This window comes from Callospermophilus lateralis, chromosome X (genome assembly GCF_048772815.1).
Source record: "Callospermophilus lateralis isolate mCalLat2 chromosome X, mCalLat2.hap1, whole genome shotgun sequence".
Taxonomy (NCBI): Eukaryota; Metazoa; Chordata; class Mammalia; order Rodentia; family Sciuridae; genus Callospermophilus; species Callospermophilus lateralis.
Window position 1 is genome coordinate 86862034 of NC_135325.1, and position 22564 is coordinate 86884597.

A 22564-nucleotide genomic window follows, 5' to 3' on the forward strand; every position below is an offset into this window, starting at 1 on the left:
CTCCATGGGTCAAAGAAAAAGTCAGAAGGGAAATTAGAAAATGTTTAGAACTGAACACCAATTCTAAAGGCAAGGCAGAGAAATCAAGCAAAAGATTGGAGAAATGTAAGGCCTGGTTCCATTGGGAACCTTGTAACCTAATCTGCTATTATGGTATACAACATGAACATCAATCAGAAAATTTCCTCCTGTCCCTTCCCAGTAAATCTTTGCCCTCATCCCAAGGCTAAGAGAGGTCAGGACTTAGGAGGAAAAAAAAGAGAGGAATTCAAGGATTGTCCCTAAGAATGAATGACAATATAAACATTGCTTTGAAAAGAACAGCCTGTTTTCTCTTTACTGATCACAAATCTCTGCTTTAGTCATTAAACATCCTATCATCCAATCTAAGCACTTTCTATATGATGACTGGGTAAATAGACACTGTACTTTTTTGGACAGGGAACAAATCCCTACGAGAAGGTATGCAGCAAAAACAGTGTATGTTATTTTACAAACTTATTGATCACACCATTTCAACCTACTTTGTGTAGCTCCAGGGGACCTATATGCCCTTGGCCCTTACTCATCTTTGTTTTTGTGTAGGCTTGCATACCTCTTGTTTCTTGCCTAAAGCCTCCTCCCACTGCCTGCAAGTCTAAACACCATCCATACTTGTCAGAAGCCACCTTCTCTAAGATACAAGTCTCCCATGATGCATCTTTAGGTGAGTAGCATCTCTTCTTCTAAGTTGCTGTGGAATTCTATTTTATTTCTTTTATAACCTTTATTTTAAATTAATGTTTTAAAACAGTAAATTATCTTTCACAGCAGTGTCTCCTAGTCTGGTAATCACTGTGGAATTCTTATAACACATTCCTTCCATTAATTTTTACATGGGGAGGGGAGGGACTGTGTCTACGTTGCCTTAGGGAACTCATAGCACTTCGCTCCTAGGAGGTATTCAATATTTGTTGAGGATTGAAAAAGGAAGGGAAGAAGGAAGGAATATAGGAAAGATGGAAAAAAGAAGGAGCAATTCTTAGGCTACTTCAAAGGAAAGTGATGACTATGTCAAGTTCAAGGGGAAAAAAAACCTCTTCTTTGTACTGGGGATTGAGCCTAGGGATACTCTACCACTGAGCTATATCCCTAGGCCCTTTTAGTTTGGAGACAGTCTCACTAAATTGTCCACACTGGCCTTGAACTTGAGATTCTCTTGCTTCAGCCTCCTGGGTTGATGGGATTACAGATGTGCACCACTGTGCCCAATAAACAAAGCTTGTTTTTTTTTTTTTGGATTTCTTTCTACATTAGAGAATGTTTATTTAAATGATTAAAGATCTAACATGTATAAAGCAGCCTGTATCTAAAAACAGGTAAAAGAAGTAAACTTTATGTATTGATCCAGTAAGATTATACTGTAATTTGACAGGCAGTATTTAATTGTCAACCCAGATATTCTTCTGTGGCCACAGTATTCCAAGTATTTCTCCAGCCTCCATGAATCTTTTTTTTCAGACCAATATCAACCTTTGTGTTCTTGTATTCTGAAGAATACCACTCCCAATCCTTTGATAGTGTGCAAATACGTGAGTTACCAGGAAAGAAAGGTTGAAACTTGAGCAGATTATCAATGGTTACTTTTTGTTCAGATGTAGCAACTATACCAAAATGAATCCCACAATATCATGTAATCATAGCTGACTATCTAATTCAAGTCTTACATTATTTTGCACATATATGTCTAAAGCTTATTGACATGGAATGATTTAGTCAAAGTAACACAGACATTAAGCAGGAAAAGACAAAGCTTGTTTTTTAAAAAAAATTTTTTTAGTTGTAGATGAATGCAATATCTTTATTTATTTATTTTTATGTGGTGCTGAGGATCAAACCCAGTGCCTCATGTATGCAAGGCAAGCGCTGTACCACTGAGCTACAACCCCAGCCCACAAAGTTCTTTTTAATACAACTTAAGGCCTTTCACAAACAATTATCAGAGTCCCTAAAAATAATTTCTCATATGGAATACCTTTTTAAATAAGTGTTTTCTACTTCTTTTGTACAGCACTGAACACTTAATAGATGCTTGCTGAATGAAAGGCAAGATACTTTTCCTAATACTTCCAGAGAAAACAGTAATCCCCACCTATCCATGGTTTCATGTTTCATGCTTTAAGTTATCCCCAATCAACCACAGTTTGAAAATATTAAATGGAAAAAGTATCATAGATCTTATGGTCAAATGAGCTTTACATAGTAGTCTAATGTTATATCCCAATGCCTAAGTCATTTATCTCACTTCATCTAACCACATAGGCATTGTATCATTTCATATTTTTGAAGAAGGGTAAACACAGTACATTAAGGTATTTTGAGAGAAAGCAAAACAAAAGGGGCTAGAGAGTACATTCACATAACTTTTATTACCATGTATTATACTTGTTTTGTTTTATTATTAGTTATTTTTGGTAATCTCTTGCTGCATCTAAATGACAAATTAAACTTTATCGTATGTCTGTATGTATAAGAAAAAACATAGTATATATATATATATATATATATATATATATATATATATATATATATATTGATATTATCCATGGTTTCAGGCATACATTGGCAGTTTTCTAACATATCTCCCACAAATAAAGGGGGGCTACATAGGTTATTGACCTAAAGTCTGAAAGCCTGTCTGTTGTGAAACTTGAGGTAGACAGTTCATCTTCTTGGTAACTTCTCATCAGAGAAATGGGAATTGTATGACCTGTTCTATCTCAATTCTGTAGATTGCATTAAGAATCTCTATGAAGACCTTCAAACACCATACAAAACAAAACAAAACAAAAAACAAAAAAAACAAAACACCACCTGTGACTGTCGACTAAACACTGAGAGCTCAATACATAAATAACAACTTACAGGGATTCCATCCAGTCCAGGTAGTCCAGGATCCCCCTGAGAAACAGACAAAGGCGGGACACTGAAGAGATTAATCAATCAGGCCTGCAGTATTTTAGACAATTAACCTAAGATTCATGGAGATAAAATGCATTACAGAAAACCTGGGCCTCCTCTGCCAACATTTCATGTTTTAAATATTGCATGAATTGGACATATTCAACCATTTACTTTTTTTCCTATGAAAAATCTGGACTCTTGAAGACAAATATTATAGCCTTGGCTGAACAGGATTTCATATTTTACTTGGATTAATTAATTTTCACCTTTGCTAGGAACTTATCAATTAGAAACTGCTTCTGCAGGCTGCTGATTTTCCTGCTCTTTTTAGAGGAAGGCAAAGCTACCTTCCCGTGTGCCTTCATCCCCAGAGAATCTGTGCCCATATGTATACAATGCAAATCAGACATTTCAAGGGAAAATCAACAGAGCATACAGTCTCTGATTACGTTTTAATTACTTTGCAGCATCTTAAGCCACTGTATGAATCTGTAATATAACCATCTTGTGGAAACTGCTGTGTTCCACTGGATCTAGGGTCTCTTTGATTTTGGGCAAAACCATTTAATCAATGTTTGCTAAGACAATGGCTATATTTTGACACTTACTAGTCTTACCCCACTTGGCTTGCAGTCAAAAATCAGCTCTCTGTAGCATGGAAATAGCACTGCCTGGGGTTAAGCTCTTTGGTTAACTGGCTGTGTGGCTTTGAGCAAGTTACAAAGCCTCAGTACACCTCAGTTTTTCTATCTGTCAAATGAACAATATAAAATCTGATAATGGCAAGGTCCTTCCCAATTCTAACATTGCATTTACTGTTTATGGCACCTATACTTAACAGCCCAAACCCTGGATCATCTCTAGTTCTCCAGTTACACAACCCCATCTCTGTCTTCCAGAGCAGTTTCCAGTGTCCCCTGCTGTGTACATTAATGGAAGTCAGAAAAGTGCCACTGAGTAGCTGAGTGAGCTTGGAGCATCTTCCCCTCAGATGTTGGGACCTTAGATTCTCATCTGCTATCAGGGCAATGATGGGTTCCTTTCCTACTCTGCAAAGAAAAAGGGTTAATCCTTTGGAAGAAGGGTTTATGAGACTCCACAAGGATATCAGGCAGCATATACTAAGAGTACAGTCACAAGAAAAAAGAAGGTTTTTGACAAGAGATGAAAGTTTCCATCTAGCTTCAGAGCTGATGAGCATGTTTTTGCATATATGGAGTGCCCAGCTAGGGTGATAGGATGATATGCAGAGGCAGAGAAGGCCAGACCAGGATCCTGGGCTGGTGGCCACACTGAGGTGGACAGACATATATGAATTAAAACTAAGATATACACAGGTCAAGGATTCTAGGATATGCCAAATATATCTGCCTCTAGAAAACGTCTTGGCTTGTCAAAGAAAATTATACCCATGCAAACTGTTGTGTCTCTTATTTTTGGTCTAGATCCTACAAGGCAGATCTCTTTGGCAGTATAGTTACAAACATTTCTGTCAGTGTTTGCACCACAAAAGCTCCAGATCCTTTTAAATCCAGCTTGGTCTGCTCCTTAAATAGAGACACAGATGCTAGTTGTAGAAATATTTTTTATTGGAAGTGGGGCCTAATCCTGGGGAGCTCATCTTACAACCTACTCAGCTGGCTGCTTTAGAGACTCTTACCTTCATTCCTGCAAAACTCCCTGGAGAAGGAATAGGTTCCCCTTTTGAGCCTTTCTGACCAGGGAGCCCCTGAAAAAATAATAAGAGAAACTTGTGAAGAAACACATGCATGCATAGTTTTGTTTATAGTATGATCTGATCAGATGGACGATGGAACTATGAGAGCCTGAAATTATTTGGCTTACTCTATGACAGAACTAGCTATGCTAAGGGGCAAAGCATGACCCCTTAACAGTTGCTAGTGTCTCAAGGTTAGATGTCCATTCCTCCATTCCCCAAGTCAAAGGTATGTTAAAGGATATGGATTAGACAGAAGAAAACTTAACATTTATTCATACCATTGATCTGAACAAACACATAATCCATAAGCCTAGAGTTCACTACTCTACCCCCAACAGGTATAAGACACTGACAGAGCCTAGGACAAAGGTCATCAGTTTTTATATAAAGAGCCAGATATTAATTTAGGGTTTGTGGGTCACATCTGGAATCTGCCCCATATTTTTCTTGTTCTTTCTTTTAAAATATCTTTCAAATGTAAAAACAGGCTATAGGCCAAGTGCCATTGTGTACCAGTTATAGGCCTCTGGTCTAAAAGATACCTATAAAACCATTGTCATCCTCTGCTTCTACCACACAACTTCCACCTCAACACCTGTGTAAGGGGCTGATGCATTGTGTTGTTAACATGGAAAACAGCTCAAAGTACCCAATCCCAATCTTTGAATTAGATTTCTTTTTTGCTGTCTCAGTGGCAAATGCTGGCTAATATCTTCTAAAGTTTGTCCTCCTGGGGAAAATCGATGTCCTTACATCTAAGGGGAAATCAGGATTAGTACTGGGGGAAGGGCTAAGCTTTGGGGACTGAAGTGTTGACTAAATGATGGATTCTTTGAGTGCAGAGACCATTGGTATTATAAAAGAACAACATGGTCCCAGAAGCATAAACCAGTTTCTTTCCTAACACCGCCTGTTTCCCCTTATTCTTGTGGTCACTATTCTTTTCAAAGACGCTTCAAAGAAACTGGTTGAATAGAGATTCCCGGGTATTCAGCAGGGGGTAAGGTTCAGCTTAGTAAAATACATTCCCAAATTCCTATTTAGGCTTAAGGTAAGGTTTAGGGACAGGATTAAGTTTCTACCCATGTCCTGTGTTCATCAGTGGATGTTTTATTACCTCAGGATCTCTATTCTCTTTGGGGGCAGAATTCCCTTTCCTTTATCACCACAGAAGTATTCTTTTCCTCTCCCCTGTTGCCATGGCAATGTTTGGAGGCCTTTGTGATGCACACAGATTATTCCATGTTAGGAATATATCTTTTCCTACAGCCTCCCCCTTCAGCTATACATTGGTTTGGTCCTTAGATGTCAAGGTCCTTTATGGCAATCTGGGGTTTGTGATTTGTCTGTTTGTCTGTCTCACTTTCTCACAGGTACACCCACAACCTGGTTACTGAAGGCAATGGTGATGCTATTCTAGTGAAATGCCAATTAATTCTTGTAGCTATGAAGCTATTTAATGGATACATTGGTTTCTAGTTAAAAGTCTCACATAAGAACCCTTATTAATTTAAATGTTTTTCAAGTGAGGTTAAAAAATGGCTTGAAATGTGTTATTTTCTCTTTCCAGCCACTTTAAAAGAAATCAGCCTTGCAAAGATATGATATATACTAGAGATTCTTTAGATCCAAATATCTGAGCCTTATCTGGAGGAATATAATTAAGTAAAACTGATGAGACTTGAGTCTAATAAATATCAACCCCACAATCAAGGGTAATGATGTGGGGTGGAGACTAGCTTTTTTTAACCTCAGCACCAGTGATACATTGGACCAAAGGATTCCTTGATTTGGGGGGCGGTGCTATTCTGAGCCCTCAGTTGAGACATGGAAAGATATCAATAACAATTGCCAAATATCCCCTGAGGGGCAAAATCACCCTGGTTAAGAACCATTGGCACATATCAAGCTTGTCAAGCCTCTGGGATCTTGTTAATACTTCTAGATCATATGTAAACCTTCCAAGCATTTCCCAGTATCCACTGATGTGGGAACATGTCAGATAGCCCAAGTGTATATTTTGCTCTGAAATGTACTATAACCTTTTAACAATCTTGCTGATTCCAAAAGCAATATTTAAAGAGCAACATGAAGTAGTGTGGCCTGTGTACACCCCCTGCAACTGGTATTCTTTAGACTTCTGTTGCCGTTGTGTTGCCAACACAGATTCCAGCTTTGGACAAGGGACTGCAGTGACTGCCCCAAAGAAGCTTAATGAGGTTGCCAGATGAGCAGAGAAAGAGCATATTTGGAGGCAAGCAATGCCAATTAAATTGAAGTGCAAAGATCTGGCAGCATACAGGTGGTCCAAGAATCCCAGGATAGCCATCAGGGCCTGGAAATCCAACAGCTCCTCTAGTTCCATTACAGCCATCTAGGCCAGGTGGACCTCTGGGGCCTGGCTGTCCAGGGTGGCCCTGTTCAAATAGAAAAGAAAGGATTATGTCAGCCACAGGATTGTCAATTAATCCAAAAGGCTCTACAGTGAGAAAAGACAAGAATCCTGCTAAACTCTTGGCTCCTTGTCTACTTGCTTAACCCCACCACATATGTTCTCATATCTTTCTTTTAGACTCAAGTACATGTGACTAATCGCAGCTCAAAGATACCTCTTCTCAAAGGATCAATACTTTAATAGGATTCAAGCTGAAACTAAAGGGATCAAGCACAAACAGATGGAATATATAAGGTTCTATAAGTTCACATTCCCTGGGTACAAAGATGTACTAAAGTGGAGTTTAGCAGTCTGGCAGCTGAACTGCTCCCAACAGGGAATCATGCCAGGCTGTGGGAATCCTTTCACCAGACAGATCCTGGGAAGCCTGGCATGATTTCTCTATTCGAAGCTCTGCATGGGAACTGATGCTGGACTTTGGTCTACAGAGCAGCAGCAGTTTCCACAGTGCCTCCTCTCCTGAAATCTGCTTGGCCCCAAATAAGCAAGTCCTGCAAGAACCACACTTTCAATTTCATTTAATCAAAATCACATTTCAGGCTACTGCCTCATTTAGGGAACTGTATCTTCTCTTCAGCAAGAGATTCTGGGAGTCTTCACTGGGAGACTCAGGATGCAGATTGGAGCAAGAGGAGACAGAGCACAGACTATTTATTTCCCCCATGCCCTTGTTCACTGGCTATATTTCTAGCACTAGCCACATTTCTCTAAATTCTTAGGTCCTCTTGGGCAACAGCTATTTCATGGTTCCAGGTCTCATTGGGTTCCAGTACTACAATTCCATTTTTCCTCTTTGGGTCTACGCTGTTAATCGCTTTGAGTTAGTTCATTTGCCATCTATTGTTTATCTTAATCCCTCCCACATCCTTTAAGTATACTCTTTATTCAATCTACTCAGTTAAATTCTTGGGTGTACTGTCTACTTCTTGCTGGGGTGCCCAGTAATGACCACTGTAAACTGTCCCAGTGGAACTTCCTAGGGGTTATCTCTCAGCTGGGTAACAAGAATAAGTTAAGGCAAGACAACAGGCTGGCGCAGGAGTCTTCCTTACTCCTGAGATTTTTGATTCTGTTTAACAACAAATCCTTTCCCTTTGCCTGGATTCTCACTCTTTGGTATCTTCATTTTTTACTTGGGCTCATTCCTTTGTTAGTTTTGTCACCCAAATTCCTGATATCTCTTACCTGCAGGATTCTAAGGTTATCTGTTCACTCTTTTTTACATTAGTGGAATTCTCGAGAATTGAAATCTGATCTCGAACTCAGACTTTCCAGCCCTTTCTCATCCAGCTGATACTATGGGATGGCAGACAATATATATTTTGGGCCATTCAGAATTGTGCTCTAATGTTAGCTTTGCCTCTTTCCAGCTGAATGAAGCTTCAGTTCCTTCATCTCTACTGTGGAGCTGAATAACACCTACTTTATAGGGTTGCTGTCAAATTTAAGAATGAATAATGGCTACTCCATTGCATTCTGGTCAAAATCAAGTGGGATTAGATTTACTAAGTAGGAGTTCAATAAATGGCAAGTTTTCTCCCAGATAAGTCAGCAAAGGTAAGCAAAAGGCCAAGTTCAACCTTCCTCTTGATTTTCAGGGCCACAGAATTTCCGGCACTTTGCTGTTATAAGTGATGACTTTACATATGTGTGTGCCAGTTTTCTAAGAGAGTAAGTGTAGCTTTTTGAGGAAGGAAGCCTTAGTTCAATGTAGCCATAAGGGACTGAGTACACAGACTAAGAATACTTCCTGTATTTCAGAAAAACAGTGTTCCTCAGAACCCAGTTTCAAAATTCCCACTTAGTGAGTGGTATGTGTCCACTTTGGGTATATAAATCTAGTGTGCTCATTTATAAGCCTCTATGCAGGGCAATGTTTGAGGTTGACTCCATGGGAAAAGATAAACATAAATTGCAAAGAACAACTTGAAAACCTCTGCTCCTCTCAACTTATTTGAACTGCAAGCATTTGACAAATGTACATTTGTTATTGGTACCAACAGCCCCAATTCACAGTTGAGACATATCATTAAAAGCCACAGCCCCTACTATCCTCAGTCTACATTGTTCTGATGTGGAAAATCTTGATGAATGCTTGTTTTTTCATTCTCTCCACTGGTTGTTGTTCCCCTTGATGCAAAGATTCAGATTATCATGAAATTATTACTCACCCATTCATGTTGAAATTGTCTACATGACAACAAAGATGGAGTTTTTGGACTCAAACCAGTGACACTTAAGTTAATGATCAGCCTATATTAAGAAAGGAACCAGATCCATGCAGTAATCCAGTTTAGTTCTGTGTTGCAGAAGCTGATGGTTTCAGTCAAATTGCTTAATAAGTTGTTGAAAGTTGAAAAAAATCAGTCTGACTGGGCCTATGGTATCGTTGTTTTCCTCTGTCTGAGGGAGTCATGCCAGTCTGAGAATTATTGCTCAAAAAAGAAAATAGGCCCTAGAGGTTGGAGTCAGTCCTCTAAATCTTGTTAGATATCCAGAGGGATGTTGAACTCAACTGTAGGCCTCCAGAGCCTCTGGGAGGAGCAGAAGATTTAATCTGTGCTCTCAGGAAACTATGAGACTATCACACAGGACAAGCAATAACTACCATTGGGCTGTATGTAATAAGAAGCTAGAGTGTGTGAGGCATTGAGCAAGGCCTCCTGGGACCTTAGAGTTGGAAGGAAGAGGCAAGTACTGAACAAAAGATGCTCAATACATACTTTTTAAATAGCTAGAAGAGAGGAAAAAAATAAGGAAGAAGGATTTCATGGAGTAATGAAGCTTGAGACCTGAAGCTAAAGAATTCAAAAGTCAACAGAAAACATAGACAAACTTTAGTCAAGGGAAGGGCCAAGGGAATGGCAATGAAAACTGGGAGCAGCAAACTCACTGGGGGAGTATGGACAGCTGCAACTCTTTCTCTCAAGCAATGAAGACCCAAAGAGAAGTGATCAACTCCTGCAAGCTCTAGAGCTCTTTTGATTACAAGTTGAAGGCAGAAATGTCCAGCTGGACCTGGGGACAGGTTCCAACTCTGATTTGGAAGTAGTGTGGGCCTCACATGATTTACTTTATTTTACCTCCCATTAAAAAGAGACCACAGAAGGAAGGGTGTGTTAACACTTTAAGCTCCAAATCCTCCACTCATCTCTGTCAAAGCCAGATCTATAGGATGAATGGTAGAGGCTGCTTCCAGTTTTCTAGTTTCTCTTATCCCTGGTTCCAAGAAGGTACAAACTCTGACTGGAGACTGGCTAAAGTGACGATAGGAACACAGCCATAAGAAAATGCCAGGAGATGCCATGAAAGGATGGCCATTCCCATCTACTTTATTTTCCCACTGGCCCACTTCTGGGCATTTTTCAGACTCTGAAGTTAAGTAGAATGCAGAAATGTGAGAGCTGACGTGTTGATATGTATAACAAATACAAGACAAGAGAACCTTCTATTCTCCAAATCCACAAATGTCTATTAGATCTTGGGAGAAAATGGACCAGATGATAATATCTCTGAGGTCATAGCCATAGCCAAATGCTTCCTTTATGTCCCCACAGTATAGTCCTAGCACATAGCAGATGATCATGAAATTCTTACAGGTTAAGACAAAGAGATGTGCAATCCCTTCATTAATACTAGATTATGTAGCATAACAAAAGAAACTCTTAAGTCTAGGACTCCCAAAGCATGTTTTGATATCGATTGGAACTCCTTGAATTTGTTGGAAGGATAAAGGCAGAATCCAGGGCCCCTTCAAATGGAGGAGCTTCACTTTTTCTTTTTTGCTTGATATACTGAGCTTTCTGCACAAGATCTGGTCCTCTCTTAAAGACTGAAAATCACTGCACTAGACAAACAGCCCAGGCTGGGGTTTGAATAGAGAGAAAAATGACTATGGGCAAAACCAAATTGTGGTAGCCAGTAAGTTCCAAAACACAATACAATAGGATTTTAAAGGCTGAGGAAATGTTACCATGGAATCTCCAGCGGTGGGTTACGAGGAGATATAGGACAAAGATGGAGCAACTATAGGATTGGGTTGGATGGAATGGAGAAAGATATATCTGCAAGCTCCCAACCCACTACTTTTATGTAGCAAAGCAGTGTATGCCAAGAGTCTATGTCCAAGTGATCTTTGGAATAGTCACTTTATAAAATCTAAAGGGAAAGTCACTCTGAAATCAAGTAAGGCTGAAAAGAACAAAATATTGAGACAAAATATATCAAGATATCATTAAGGCGGGGGTTGTGCCTCAGTGGTAGAGCACTCGCCTAGCACATGCCAGTCATCAGGTTCAATCCTCACCACCACATAAAAATAAATAAATAAAATAAAGATAAAAAAATATATCATTAAGGACTTTTTCTAATTTGCATATACCTTCGCAATCCTCCTATAACGAGCATGTATATGCTCTAATATGGCTCAGCCTCTGTACCTTAGAAACAGTCCCTCATCTCCAATCAAAGCTTTCCTCAACTCACAAGACCTTACCCATTTGGGCTAAAATATGGATGGTTTCTTATGTATGCATATGCCCCTCTACCCCTCAGCAGTCTGACTTAGGGCTTCCTATAATTGAGTACATGTGTAACTGTGACCACTGCCCTTCCAATCTTACCACACACATCTCAATATTTGACCCTAAGCATGCTTGCATAAGACAGGATGTTGCTAAGGCCAAAGTACCCCAGCTATGAAGTAGAACCTATAGGATGATATTAAAAATGCATCTGTGGACACTTACCGGAATCCCATTGATGCCAAGAAAGCCAGGAACTCCCATGGGACCCTTAAAAAAAAGGAGTAAGCAGATGAATGTAAGAGACAATCCCATTTATGGAGTGGGGCATACTGGGGATTGAACTCAGGAGCACTCAACCCCTGAGTCACATCCTCAGCCCTATTTTGTATTTTATCTAGAGACAGGGTCTCACTGAGTTGTTGAGGCTGGCTTTGAACTCATGATCTTCCTGTCTCAGCCTCCCAAGCCTCTGGGATTACAGTCATGGAATTCAATTGATATCTGCTAGATTTGGTAGGTTTGTTTACGTGATTCAAATACCTAAGTTGTTAAGAAATGCTTTGTATTTCCCTCGTCACATTGTGTGGCCTTGTTCCCTACTTCAGTGCTAAGTGATCACTTGCTTTCACCTAAGGTCTTGGATGTGTCTGTGTTCTGAGATGAGTTATCGTCCTTAGGCAGTATAGTGTTAAACTTTAAAATTAAGGCCGAATATCACATGCTGCTTTGACATCTGGAGAAACCCAGGAGGGCTTCGAGAAGCCTAACCATGAGTTGCCTCCCCACCTGCTCTTTTAGATAAAGTCCTGTAGCCAAACCACCCTCTTTATCAAATGGACCAGGTGCAGTTTCTGCTTATCCCTGAATAGCTGCTGCAATACCCTGCTGGACCACTGAATTATTCAAACAAGTCAAATCACGTCATCCTTCAGGAACCGGGGCTCTTGATACATAAAGTCTGAGACCTCCCACAGCCTCTTAGTTCAGTCTTCCTGAGCGCAATCACTGTGTGGTCTTGCATGGTGTGTGGTGTCCTCCTCCCTTGAGCTGTGAGTCTATATAAGTAATAAACTGCTATCGACCTCATCTGTCCAGTATTAGGTGTCGTGTCTTCAGCCATTCCCATTATTTTAGTGTGAGAATCCCTCCCTCACCAACCGGGTTAATAGGAGGTGATTAAACTAGGCAGGGAACATAAACTGAGTTGCTAAACTCAGTTGGCCTGCCACCAAGATATTATCACTCTCCTTTCTTGTAGTTTTTCCCCTCTACTTGTGGCCCAAATTGCTTCCAAACCTTCTGAGCTCTTGCCTCCCAGTCTCTTTTCTGGGGTTCTTGTTCTCTAGTATCTGGCTGAATGGACTTCTGATCTGTGCCCAGTTCCAACGAACATGATTTCTCACCACAGTGAGTCCACTTGTCTGGCAAATAGATAATAATGTACTTTACAGTTTGCTTGCCCATGAGAGTCTCTCCAGAAATGGGCTGAACCATCAGCAGTATATCACCCATCTCCTCTTTTTTAAGTTTTAGTTGTAGATGGACATAATACCTTTATTTTATTTATTTATTTTTATGTGGTGCTGAGGATCAAACCCAGTGCCTCCACATGCTAGGCAAGCGCTCTACCACTAAGCCAGAACCCCAGCCCCCATCTCATCTTTTATTAAAGTATGTAGCTGGACACTGAAGAAATTTACTAAGTATTATTCCCAAAATTGAGCAGAAGTGAGATTGACAATTTTTGGCCTTAATGCTTATGATCCATGAATCACAGGAAAAGCAAGCTTTGGTGATCTTACCTTATCTCCTTTTGGTCCATATGGTCCCAGAGGGCCTGGGGAGCCCCTTTCCCCTTTCAATCCTGATAAACCAGTGGGGCCAGCAAAGCCTTCAGGACCTGTGGGACCTTGAAATCCAATTGGTCCAGGTCGCCCCTAAGAGACAGACAGGAGTGCAATTAGTCAATACAGAACTCAACATCAACACTTTCCATTTTCCCATGCACAAAGAACACTGTCACCACTTCATTAAATAATTTTGGCTTACAGATCTCTGAGGCATGCCAAAGTTCCAGACATGGATCAGAAAAATGCTATTTTAGGGGCTGCTAAGCTTATTTGGATAGAACACATTTTATAAGCTCATTTAATAAGATTCATGTGCACCAAGATCCTTCAACTTTGTACTTCTTAGGAGATTAGTTATTCAGGCTGGATAATATTGTCTTCTTCCCAGTGAATGCCAGACCATCCATCAGATTGTCAAAATAATGAAAGAACAGAACACCAGAGAACATTGTGGCATTTTTAAACTCACATCCAAATGGCCAGCCACAAGCTTGCAGTGAAGTTTGGAAATGGCCATGCTTAAAGAATACTGACCCAGGGGGGCAGGGGAGAATCCAAAAACCTCTGAGTTGACCAACCTGTCAGAATTCATCTTTGGCTGATCCCAGGATCCAAATTTCTGTACCTGGCAACAGATACTTACAGGGAAAACACAACACACACACATACACACACACACACACACACACACACACGTACTGTTTACTTGCTCTTCCTATTCTCCCTCCTTTCCTCTCCCCCCAATCTGAACAGTGTTGAATGTGTAAAATGCAAGGAGCCTGTGAATATCTATTAAGCATCAATTATGGTAGCAAGAGAGAGCAGCCTGAGGATTTTGAATGCCCTGGTTATAAAATGTCTGTAACAATTAAGTCTGAGAGTTCAGGCTGACATTTTAAAGCAGACTGAGACTGAGAATTAACCCCAGTGGGTACAATACAGGCAGCCTGGACTATCATTTAGAACAAATCCCAGTAGGGACTGAATTTTCTTGGCAGAAAAATGAAAACCATTAGTAATGTGCATTACCTCTCAGAAAACACAACACCATATCAGGTAGAGAGCTTATTTTCATAAATGCTCCATCTCCACCTCTCGGCCTCTTTACTGACTGTCTGCAATTTCCTACAAATCTGTGACAAACTCTGGCAAAAGTCCATTAATCATGCCCTTTACTATTAATGTTTAAGGTTTATCTTTTTTACAGGGCTCCAAACAGGACGGATGCCTTATGCAGTGTCTAGAGTCACAAACTGGAGATACAAGTGGCCAACAGCTGTGCTGGTCCTTTGGAGTATAATTTTTGATGTCAATCAAGCCCGTGAAGACTTAGACTCATGAAAAGAAGTAAAAGCCACTCTGCCCAAGGAGATTCATTTCTCTGGGGCACCACCTACCACTCAATCTTTCACAAACCCAACATACAGGCTACAAAGGGTGGTAGGCTAAAAACTGTCTAATAGGCTTGCTTCTGAGAATGAAGAAGATAGGGGGTTAGTGTTCACTCTTGAGGATGTTTCCTCCCATCACTGGAATTTTGTTTACAGTGATTCTGTTATTTACTATTCTTGTAATTTCCATACAATCAATATGTGTGTATAAGGAGAAAAAAATCTCTGTCAAAAATCAATTGATGATACATGTGTGCATGTATTTCTAGGCTTTATTCTGTTCACATGTACTTTTATGCTAAAACCACACTTGCATGATTACTATAGTTTTCTAATAAGCTTCCTTTCCAATCTGGAGAGAGAGAGAGGGAGAGGGAGAGGGAGAGGGAGAGGGAGAGGGAGAGGGAGAGGGAAATACTTTAAAACAATTATGTTGGGATGCTGCTAAGAATGGGCAAAGAAGTCAAAGTCTGCGTTCCAAGAGTACTATACACAAAATCATCACAAACAGTACAGGTCTGGAACACAGCACAAGTACTGCAGGAACACAGGAGAGACTGGCCACAGATGTTTGAGGAATGCTTACATTTGGCCTATGGCTGGGGGAAGTCATGAGCTACATTTGGATGGCCAAAAGGGTTCAGCCAAAGTGGGCCTGGAAAGCCAGGAAAGAAAGTTAGAGAGTTGATGTGGTAGGACATAGGGAACTATCTGGGAAGAAAGCAGTGTTCAGGGCTGAAAGTCATCAAGGAGCATTCTGGAGAACATGTGTGTGTCAGCAGGAGGCCAGGGCAGCCTGCCTGAGGCTGGAACAAGGGAGGCAGATAAGAACCAGCTGTTGGGGAGGAGAACTCTGCTTGGAGGGAGGATGGGATCAGGATGGGCTTGCTGAGGTCATGTTATTACTAGCAGAGAAGACCCAGTCAGGGCACTGAATGCTTGACCCAAATCTGAGTCTTGCCAAAAGTTTTCCCACATCAAGGGAGGCGAGGGGGAAAGCATGATAAACCATTGAGTGCCTACTGAGAGTGGGCCCAATTCCCATCCTTCTCACACCATTACAGGAGCTTGAGCAGTGCCTAATATAGGCATAAGGACTGGCACACTCCACCTCCACTCCTTTGCCTTTGAGAACAACAGGGAAACACCCAGGGCAAACAAGAAGACATAGGGATGAGGTGATTCTAGGGCTATACTTAACAGGAACTCTGATTCCAACCAGCAAAGGCAGGGGACCATGGCCTGCTTCCTTTTCCTTGGCTGGGTGGGCATACTAAATTTGTTGATGCCTCTGTTCCATTCACAAAGATGAAAGTGAGTTTCTTAATGACCTCATGAGGGCTGGGGTGGTGGTTTCCTGGTAGAGTACTTGCTTAACATGTGTGAGGCATGGGATTTGATTCTCAGTACCACTTATAAAATAAAGGTCCATGGACAACTAAAATAATATATTTTTAAAAAAGACCTCATGAATCTTTTTTTTAATTCCAATTCTTTTATCAAAGGGGCATTTGAAAAGGTACCACTTGGAGAAACACGGACTTATGGACTGATCCCCAGGTTTTTAGAATGGTGGGCATGTGAGCAGGCAAGCTTCAAACCTGTCAGATTGACTTCAGAACTAGAAGCAGGGCTTGTGGCATATGCTGAGGCTCCTGAGGCACTATTCCTCTTAAAATCCCTCCTCAGTGTGGTGCCAGGCCCTTCTGAAGTCTGGAATCATAGAATATGATCATGACAAGGAGCCTTCCCACCCACTGAAGTCCTCTCTTATAGTGTGGCACACAGTACCATCAACAAAGAAAAAATGGTTTGTTTTGTCAGCCATCTCTAGATATGATTACTCTGTGGCTCATCACGGTTTGGTCTTTTTTGCTCTTCTCCAATGCACACAGTTTCTGTCCTAGTACCCAATGTACTGCTGAAGCTTAGTACTAAATCAGTGATGAATTGTTGTTGTTGTTTTTTTTTTTTTTTTCCTCCAGACACTGTCAGTGACATTTTTCCTAGTGGCCAGCAGAGGTCAGTGTGAGAACACAGAGAATACAGATAAGCAGGTGGGTGAGTGGGCCTCTCCCACTACAGAGAAAAAGAAATCAAACCAGTGTCAGAGAAGTCACAGAATGTTCGAGCAGAGAAGGCCCTTGGAGACTATTCAATCCAGGATTTATTTTATACATGGGGTGGCAGAAGGAGGCTGAGAGAAGAGGAAGGACTTGTTTAGGTCACATAGCTAGTGGGAACGGTGTAGAGCTTAAACTAGACAGCCTGCTGCCAGTGGATGGCTCTTGCCTGTTTGCCAATGGCAGATGTCCTAGGGGGTCCATCAGGCTGCCCCCCCCTTGCCCTGGGTCCGCCCCTGGGACTGTCCCCATCAGTAGGCTGCAGCAGCCAGATGCTCACACATCATTTCTCTCTTCCTAACCCTGATCATTTCACAGAACCAATCTGAAACATCATCACTGTTTGGACTACTAGCAGAATTTCAATAGGCTTGGACCAATGCCCTGCCCTGATACATGTCATTTATTTTGGCAAATAGACCCAGACAGGGCAGAAGGACTCCTCCAAGTCTTTCCAACAAGCTCTCCCTCCTCCATCTGCTCAGGATTTTAAATGTGCACATCAGGGACTAATTCTCAAGGGAATGGCTTGGGATTTGTGCCTAAGACCAGGGACTACAGGTCCACAACCACAGTCCAAGCTGGACGCCTCCTCCTGGCTATGGGCTGGGGACAGTGTGCATTTTAAGATTGCCTTTGATCAGACCCAGACAACTGGGTAAAGGACCCAGAAATGGAGCTGTTTATAAAGTAGTACACATATGCAGAAATAGCATCCAGGAACCTTAAAAGCGCATGCCTCAGACTAGGTAGAACTTTGAAAACTGATGGAGGTGACTGACCTTTCATAATGTGCCCCCCTTCGGCCTTTTTTATCCATCCCTCAAGATTCCAGTGTTCTCCCATAAAATTAAATTTTGTTCTTAAGGAAGAATCTGAAATTCATTCCCACCAGTCCATAAATGACTGACAAGTTAGAGTTTTAGTTTTCCCAGGGGATTTGTAGTTAATGGTGAGCAAAATGTTAAGTCAGTGGATGCACGTGATATTTATGAAGCAGGGATCTTGCATATGATTACTGCGAGTTAATGAATGGAAAACACCTGAAACATAGAACAAAAGTATCGGTTCCCTATCCCCTTTAGGTATTATGATGGTAAAATGGAGAAGTTAGGATTGAGTACTCAATGCCCATTTTGTAAGTTTAGCTGAGAGATGCACAGACATTATTGAGACACAATCTTTGGGGCAGAGATGTGTGACTGGGAATGAAGGACTATGTATGCTGTCACCCCACATCTGTGGGGGCAATTCTCCTCTTATTGAGGTATGCTGTCCTGGTTCTTCTGGGTACTTGGATCCTCAGTGTGCTCATTCTCCTAAAGGGACCTCATCTATATGCTAAGGACTCTCCAGATCTGAACCTCCAGCCTAGATTTCTCTTCTGAGTGTACCAGATCCTTATAGTCAATGGCTTATGAGACCTCTCCATCAGCAGATTCTGTCTCAACTCAACATGATCAAAACAGAATCCACTGTCATTATACTTAACCTTATTCCCCAGACCAACTCCTTTCTCTCAAGTTACTGGAGTGAACTCAGTATATGGCACAATCCATTAAGTTGACTGAGCCAGAAATTCAGGGATCCTCCATCGCAGCTCCCTATACCTTGGCTCCTACCCACATCCAACCCATTAGCAAGCACTGTCAATTCAACTTTCAAAATACAATGCAAATCTATCCATTTATCTTCAGATGCTTTTAATTCAGGTCTTCCTCATCTCTCTCTCCTAGAGTGTTGCCACAGCCTCCCAACTGGCCTACCATCCTTCAGTCTCGCATTATTCTCTCTAGTATCCTAGCTTTTCTGTATATGTCTCTGCTCTCCTGTAGAGCTCCTATGTATCCTTCAGGTTCCATAAAAGATATCAGCTCTTTCAGGGAGCTTTCCATGATTGCTTCTACCCAACAGCATGCCTAGGTTGCCTGTGTCTGTGTTGATATCTCCAATAGACTGGGCATGAAATGAGATTGGCTCACAACTGTATCTCTAGAGATGCAGCATCTGGTGTTCAGTGCACAAGGATAGCATAATTGTGGAATAGATAAAAATAGAGAACTAGTGTTGAGGTTGTGGCTCAGTGGTACAGTGGTAGAGTGCTTGCCTAGCATGTGTGAGGCACTGGGTTTGATCCTTGGTACCACATAAAAAAAAGGTATAAAAATGTTGAAAAAAGAGAAAAAAAACCAGAGAAGTAAACATGCACTTGGAATCTTTAAGAAGGTTTCTTCCAAGTTTCATTAGCTAAAGGCAAAATGAGATTAAAGTACTATCGCTAGCCTGAAAACCCCATTGTAATCTTCAAGTGTAGGGTGCAGAGATCCATGACCTCCAGTTTAGAGACTAAGTGGATGGAATTTTACAATTCATCCTTACTCTATAACTGGAATTTCCATCTCAGCTATGGGGTGTAGTGGGTGTACAAAAGCTTAACAGATTTGGGGGACTCCTCCCACCAGGGCCCCTTATCTTTGGACAAATTTGTTGCTGTCACATTTTTCAATAAACTTGCTGCTTGCTTACTATCTCTGTGTCCTTTCATAAAAAACAAACAATAACAATGACAATTAAAAAATCTCAACAAATTCTGGTCTAATAGATGGGGTTTTCTCCCCTAGCCATGAAATATGGTAAGGAAGATATTAATGTTAGTACAACAGCAGAACATGTAAGAAGATTCAAACCAAATTTTGCTGTTCCTTTAGGTCATCACAATACATGTGTGAAGTATGCTGTGGCCACTAAGCAGCAAAACAGTAAGCCAATGGGGTTGGCTAATGTCACACAGGTGCTCAGTGGCAGAGCAGGTATCAGGGCCTCCCAATCAACTTGTTGCTCCTTTGTTGGAACTAATCAAGATATATATCTATAGATCTCTATATCCCACTCTTCTAGTAATGGCATTAATAGAATTTTTTTATAGAAGTAAGTAAGGGAGAAAGAACTTGGGTAGCTGAAGAATATAGCACATGACATGGGAAAGACTCATATCATGTAGATACATGGATCCATTTTGTGGCCCAGGAAGTCCAGGTTCAGATTTATAATGTTAGCATCATCTACAATTTGCCAGTAAGCACAATGATCCTTTCTATCCAAATAAATACAGAAATAATAGACAGATTAGATAGTGATTGGTATCTAGCAAAGAATGAAACACCTAAATTCTCAGTGTCTGCCAAGCTAAGAAACAGTATCAGAGGCTCCCCCTCAACACACAAATGAAAACACATTTCTTTTCTAGTTCTGTGGCTTTAATCAGTGTTTGAAGCAGCCAGCCCAGGCATGAAGACATGCATCTACATGTTTTGTTTGCAAAGACACACACAACCATTCCATTGGCTATTCTCAGCAGCACCAACTCTCTGCATTGAAGAATGCTCTGAATGTAGAAACACAAAACCACAGTAAGAGCTACTCTGGGCTGAAAATATTGTTATTATTATTGATACCAAAGATACTTATCTCAATTTGCCTAAACTTTTCACTGGAATAGGTACTATTTAATAGAAATTTACAAGTGGAATCAATGAATTCATCCGGAATCCTTCAAGAAATAGCACTATCTAAAACTTAAAAACAGAGAATTTCTTCTTGTTCTCAATCAACATAGTCTCCTTAATTGTTCTGCAGACAATAGACAGTTAAACAGGTTCTAGTAGACAAATTCTGATGTCATAGAAGCCCCTGGTGCTAGCATATTAATTCAGTGGAAGAATATAAGCATAATATACTGATTTGGTGATTATTGTGCTAAGCAGAAACTAGAGTATTTAGTCTTTAAATGTTACATTTCTCTTGTTCCTGGGGAACATCTAGATAGAGGCAGATAAGTAGATGAAGAATTTTTAGGTCTTCCTTTTCTCCATAACATTTTCATAAAATGGTATCAGACACTAAGAGAAACTTTCCTTTTGTGATATTGTGATCATTGGGAATTGCAAAAACCAAAAATCAAGTAAAAATGTACATATGACCAACAGTTGGCCACAAAAATAAAAATAAAACAAACACTTCCGAAGTATTACAATGGTTGAATGAGGCCCCACATTACTTGGAATAAACATGTAGTTTATAAAAAAGCCCCAGTGTGTACTGAGTTTCCAGACTGTACAAGAAAAGAAATACAGATCTATTGGGGATGACTTTAACCTAAAACTAATATACCTGTTGGGAAAACATGGAATACTTAATTTGCTATAATTTTGTTTTCCTTCTTAGAATTTAGAAGGGCAACTTGAGATGATTTGATGACAGAGGCCTCTTTAAAAAAGCCTTCTAGCAAACTTGGATTGATGTTGTGCTTGCCTCCCAGAAATTATCATGTTTGAGTTGGGTGTGGTGGTGCACGCCTGTAATCCCAGTAGCTCCAGAGGCTGAGGCAGGAAGATTATGAGTTCAAGCCAGCCTCAGCAATGGTGAGGCACTTGGCAACTCAGTGAGACTCTGTCTCTAAATAAAATACAAAATAAGGCTGGGGATGTGACTCAGTGGTAGAGTGCTCCCGAATTCAATCCCCACCCCAAATTCCCGCATTTGAAGAAAAATCATAAGATTTAGGTCCAATTCCCTGCTCCCACTTTCTACCTGTATGGCCTTTTATTTTTTAAATTTGTTCTAATTAGTTATACATGACAGCTGTATGATCTTCAGAAAACCAATTAATCTCTAGGTCTTTGTCTTTTCATCAGTAAAATGGGGACATTATTTGCCCTATTTCCTGAGTTGCTTTGAATATCAGTTGAGATACAAGACAAAGCTTTGTTTTGGGGGGAAAACATGAGTAGCTAAACTTCAATTTCCAAAAACTCCTCTCATTTCCAGACAATAAACCTTTAAATGAATAACGGCTCATGAAGAAGAGATTTCAGTAGAACAAGATTGAATGAAATAAGGAGCAGAATTTAAAGTAGTAAAAGGTGGGGAAAATTGACTGTCTAGCACAAGATTCTCATTATAGCTTTAAAATGATTAGACCTACACTATTAAAAATATGGGGTTTATTTTAAAACACACAGTTTAATTACAATCCAGAGTCAAATTTTTTCTTCAAGTTTTTCTAGCAAAACATAGCCCTGGTTTTATAATGAAAATCACAGCAGCACAGGACTTGCCAGAAATTCACTTTGCAGCAATTTTTTCTGTAGTGTATCTATTCCATTAGACAAGGGGTACTTTCAGCATTTTTCTCTGACATAATAAATTACCCATCATTGATATACTACACAACCTTCGGTCCAAAATGGAACTGGTGTAAGCTGATTGCTTCTGGATCAATGCTGGCGTCCCTGATTTTCTGGTGAGAAGCCATCAAGTTTGGGTAATGGGAGTAACAGGGAGCAACCAACTACTGCTCCTTAAACAGAAGAAAGTTAGAATTTTTAAAAATCCCTGTTTTAACTAACTTGCTAAAGAACCCAGGGAGCTCTGAGAGGGAAGGGCAAGGAAAGTAGGGCAGCAATGTATTGACATAGTCTCAGTGCTGTTCCCATGCACACTTACACCCCTGATTTCATTTAGAACTAGAGGAGCATTTATATCCACACCCATGCA

The 22564-nt window shown here is 40.5% G+C and overlaps 1 protein-coding gene across 1 annotated transcript in view; it reads right to left on the reverse strand.

The window, feature by feature from the left end:
- Col4a6 (collagen type IV alpha 6 chain) overlaps positions 1-14011 on the reverse strand; it is a 66949-nt gene extending 52938 nt beyond the window's left edge. Inside the window, exons 1-6 of the mRNA XM_077106478.1 lie at positions 13964-14011; positions 13447-13581; positions 11867-11911; positions 6964-7080; positions 4604-4672; positions 2905-2940 (exon numbers count right to left, since the gene is read on the reverse strand). Coding sequence (XP_076962593.1) covers positions 2905-2940; positions 4604-4672; positions 6964-7080; positions 11867-11911; positions 13447-13581; positions 13964-14011 — 450 coding nt within the window. The remainder of the gene's footprint in view (positions 1-2904; positions 2941-4603; positions 4673-6963; positions 7081-11866; positions 11912-13446; positions 13582-13963) is intronic.
- Between the last annotated feature and the right edge of the window lie 8553 nt (positions 14012-22564).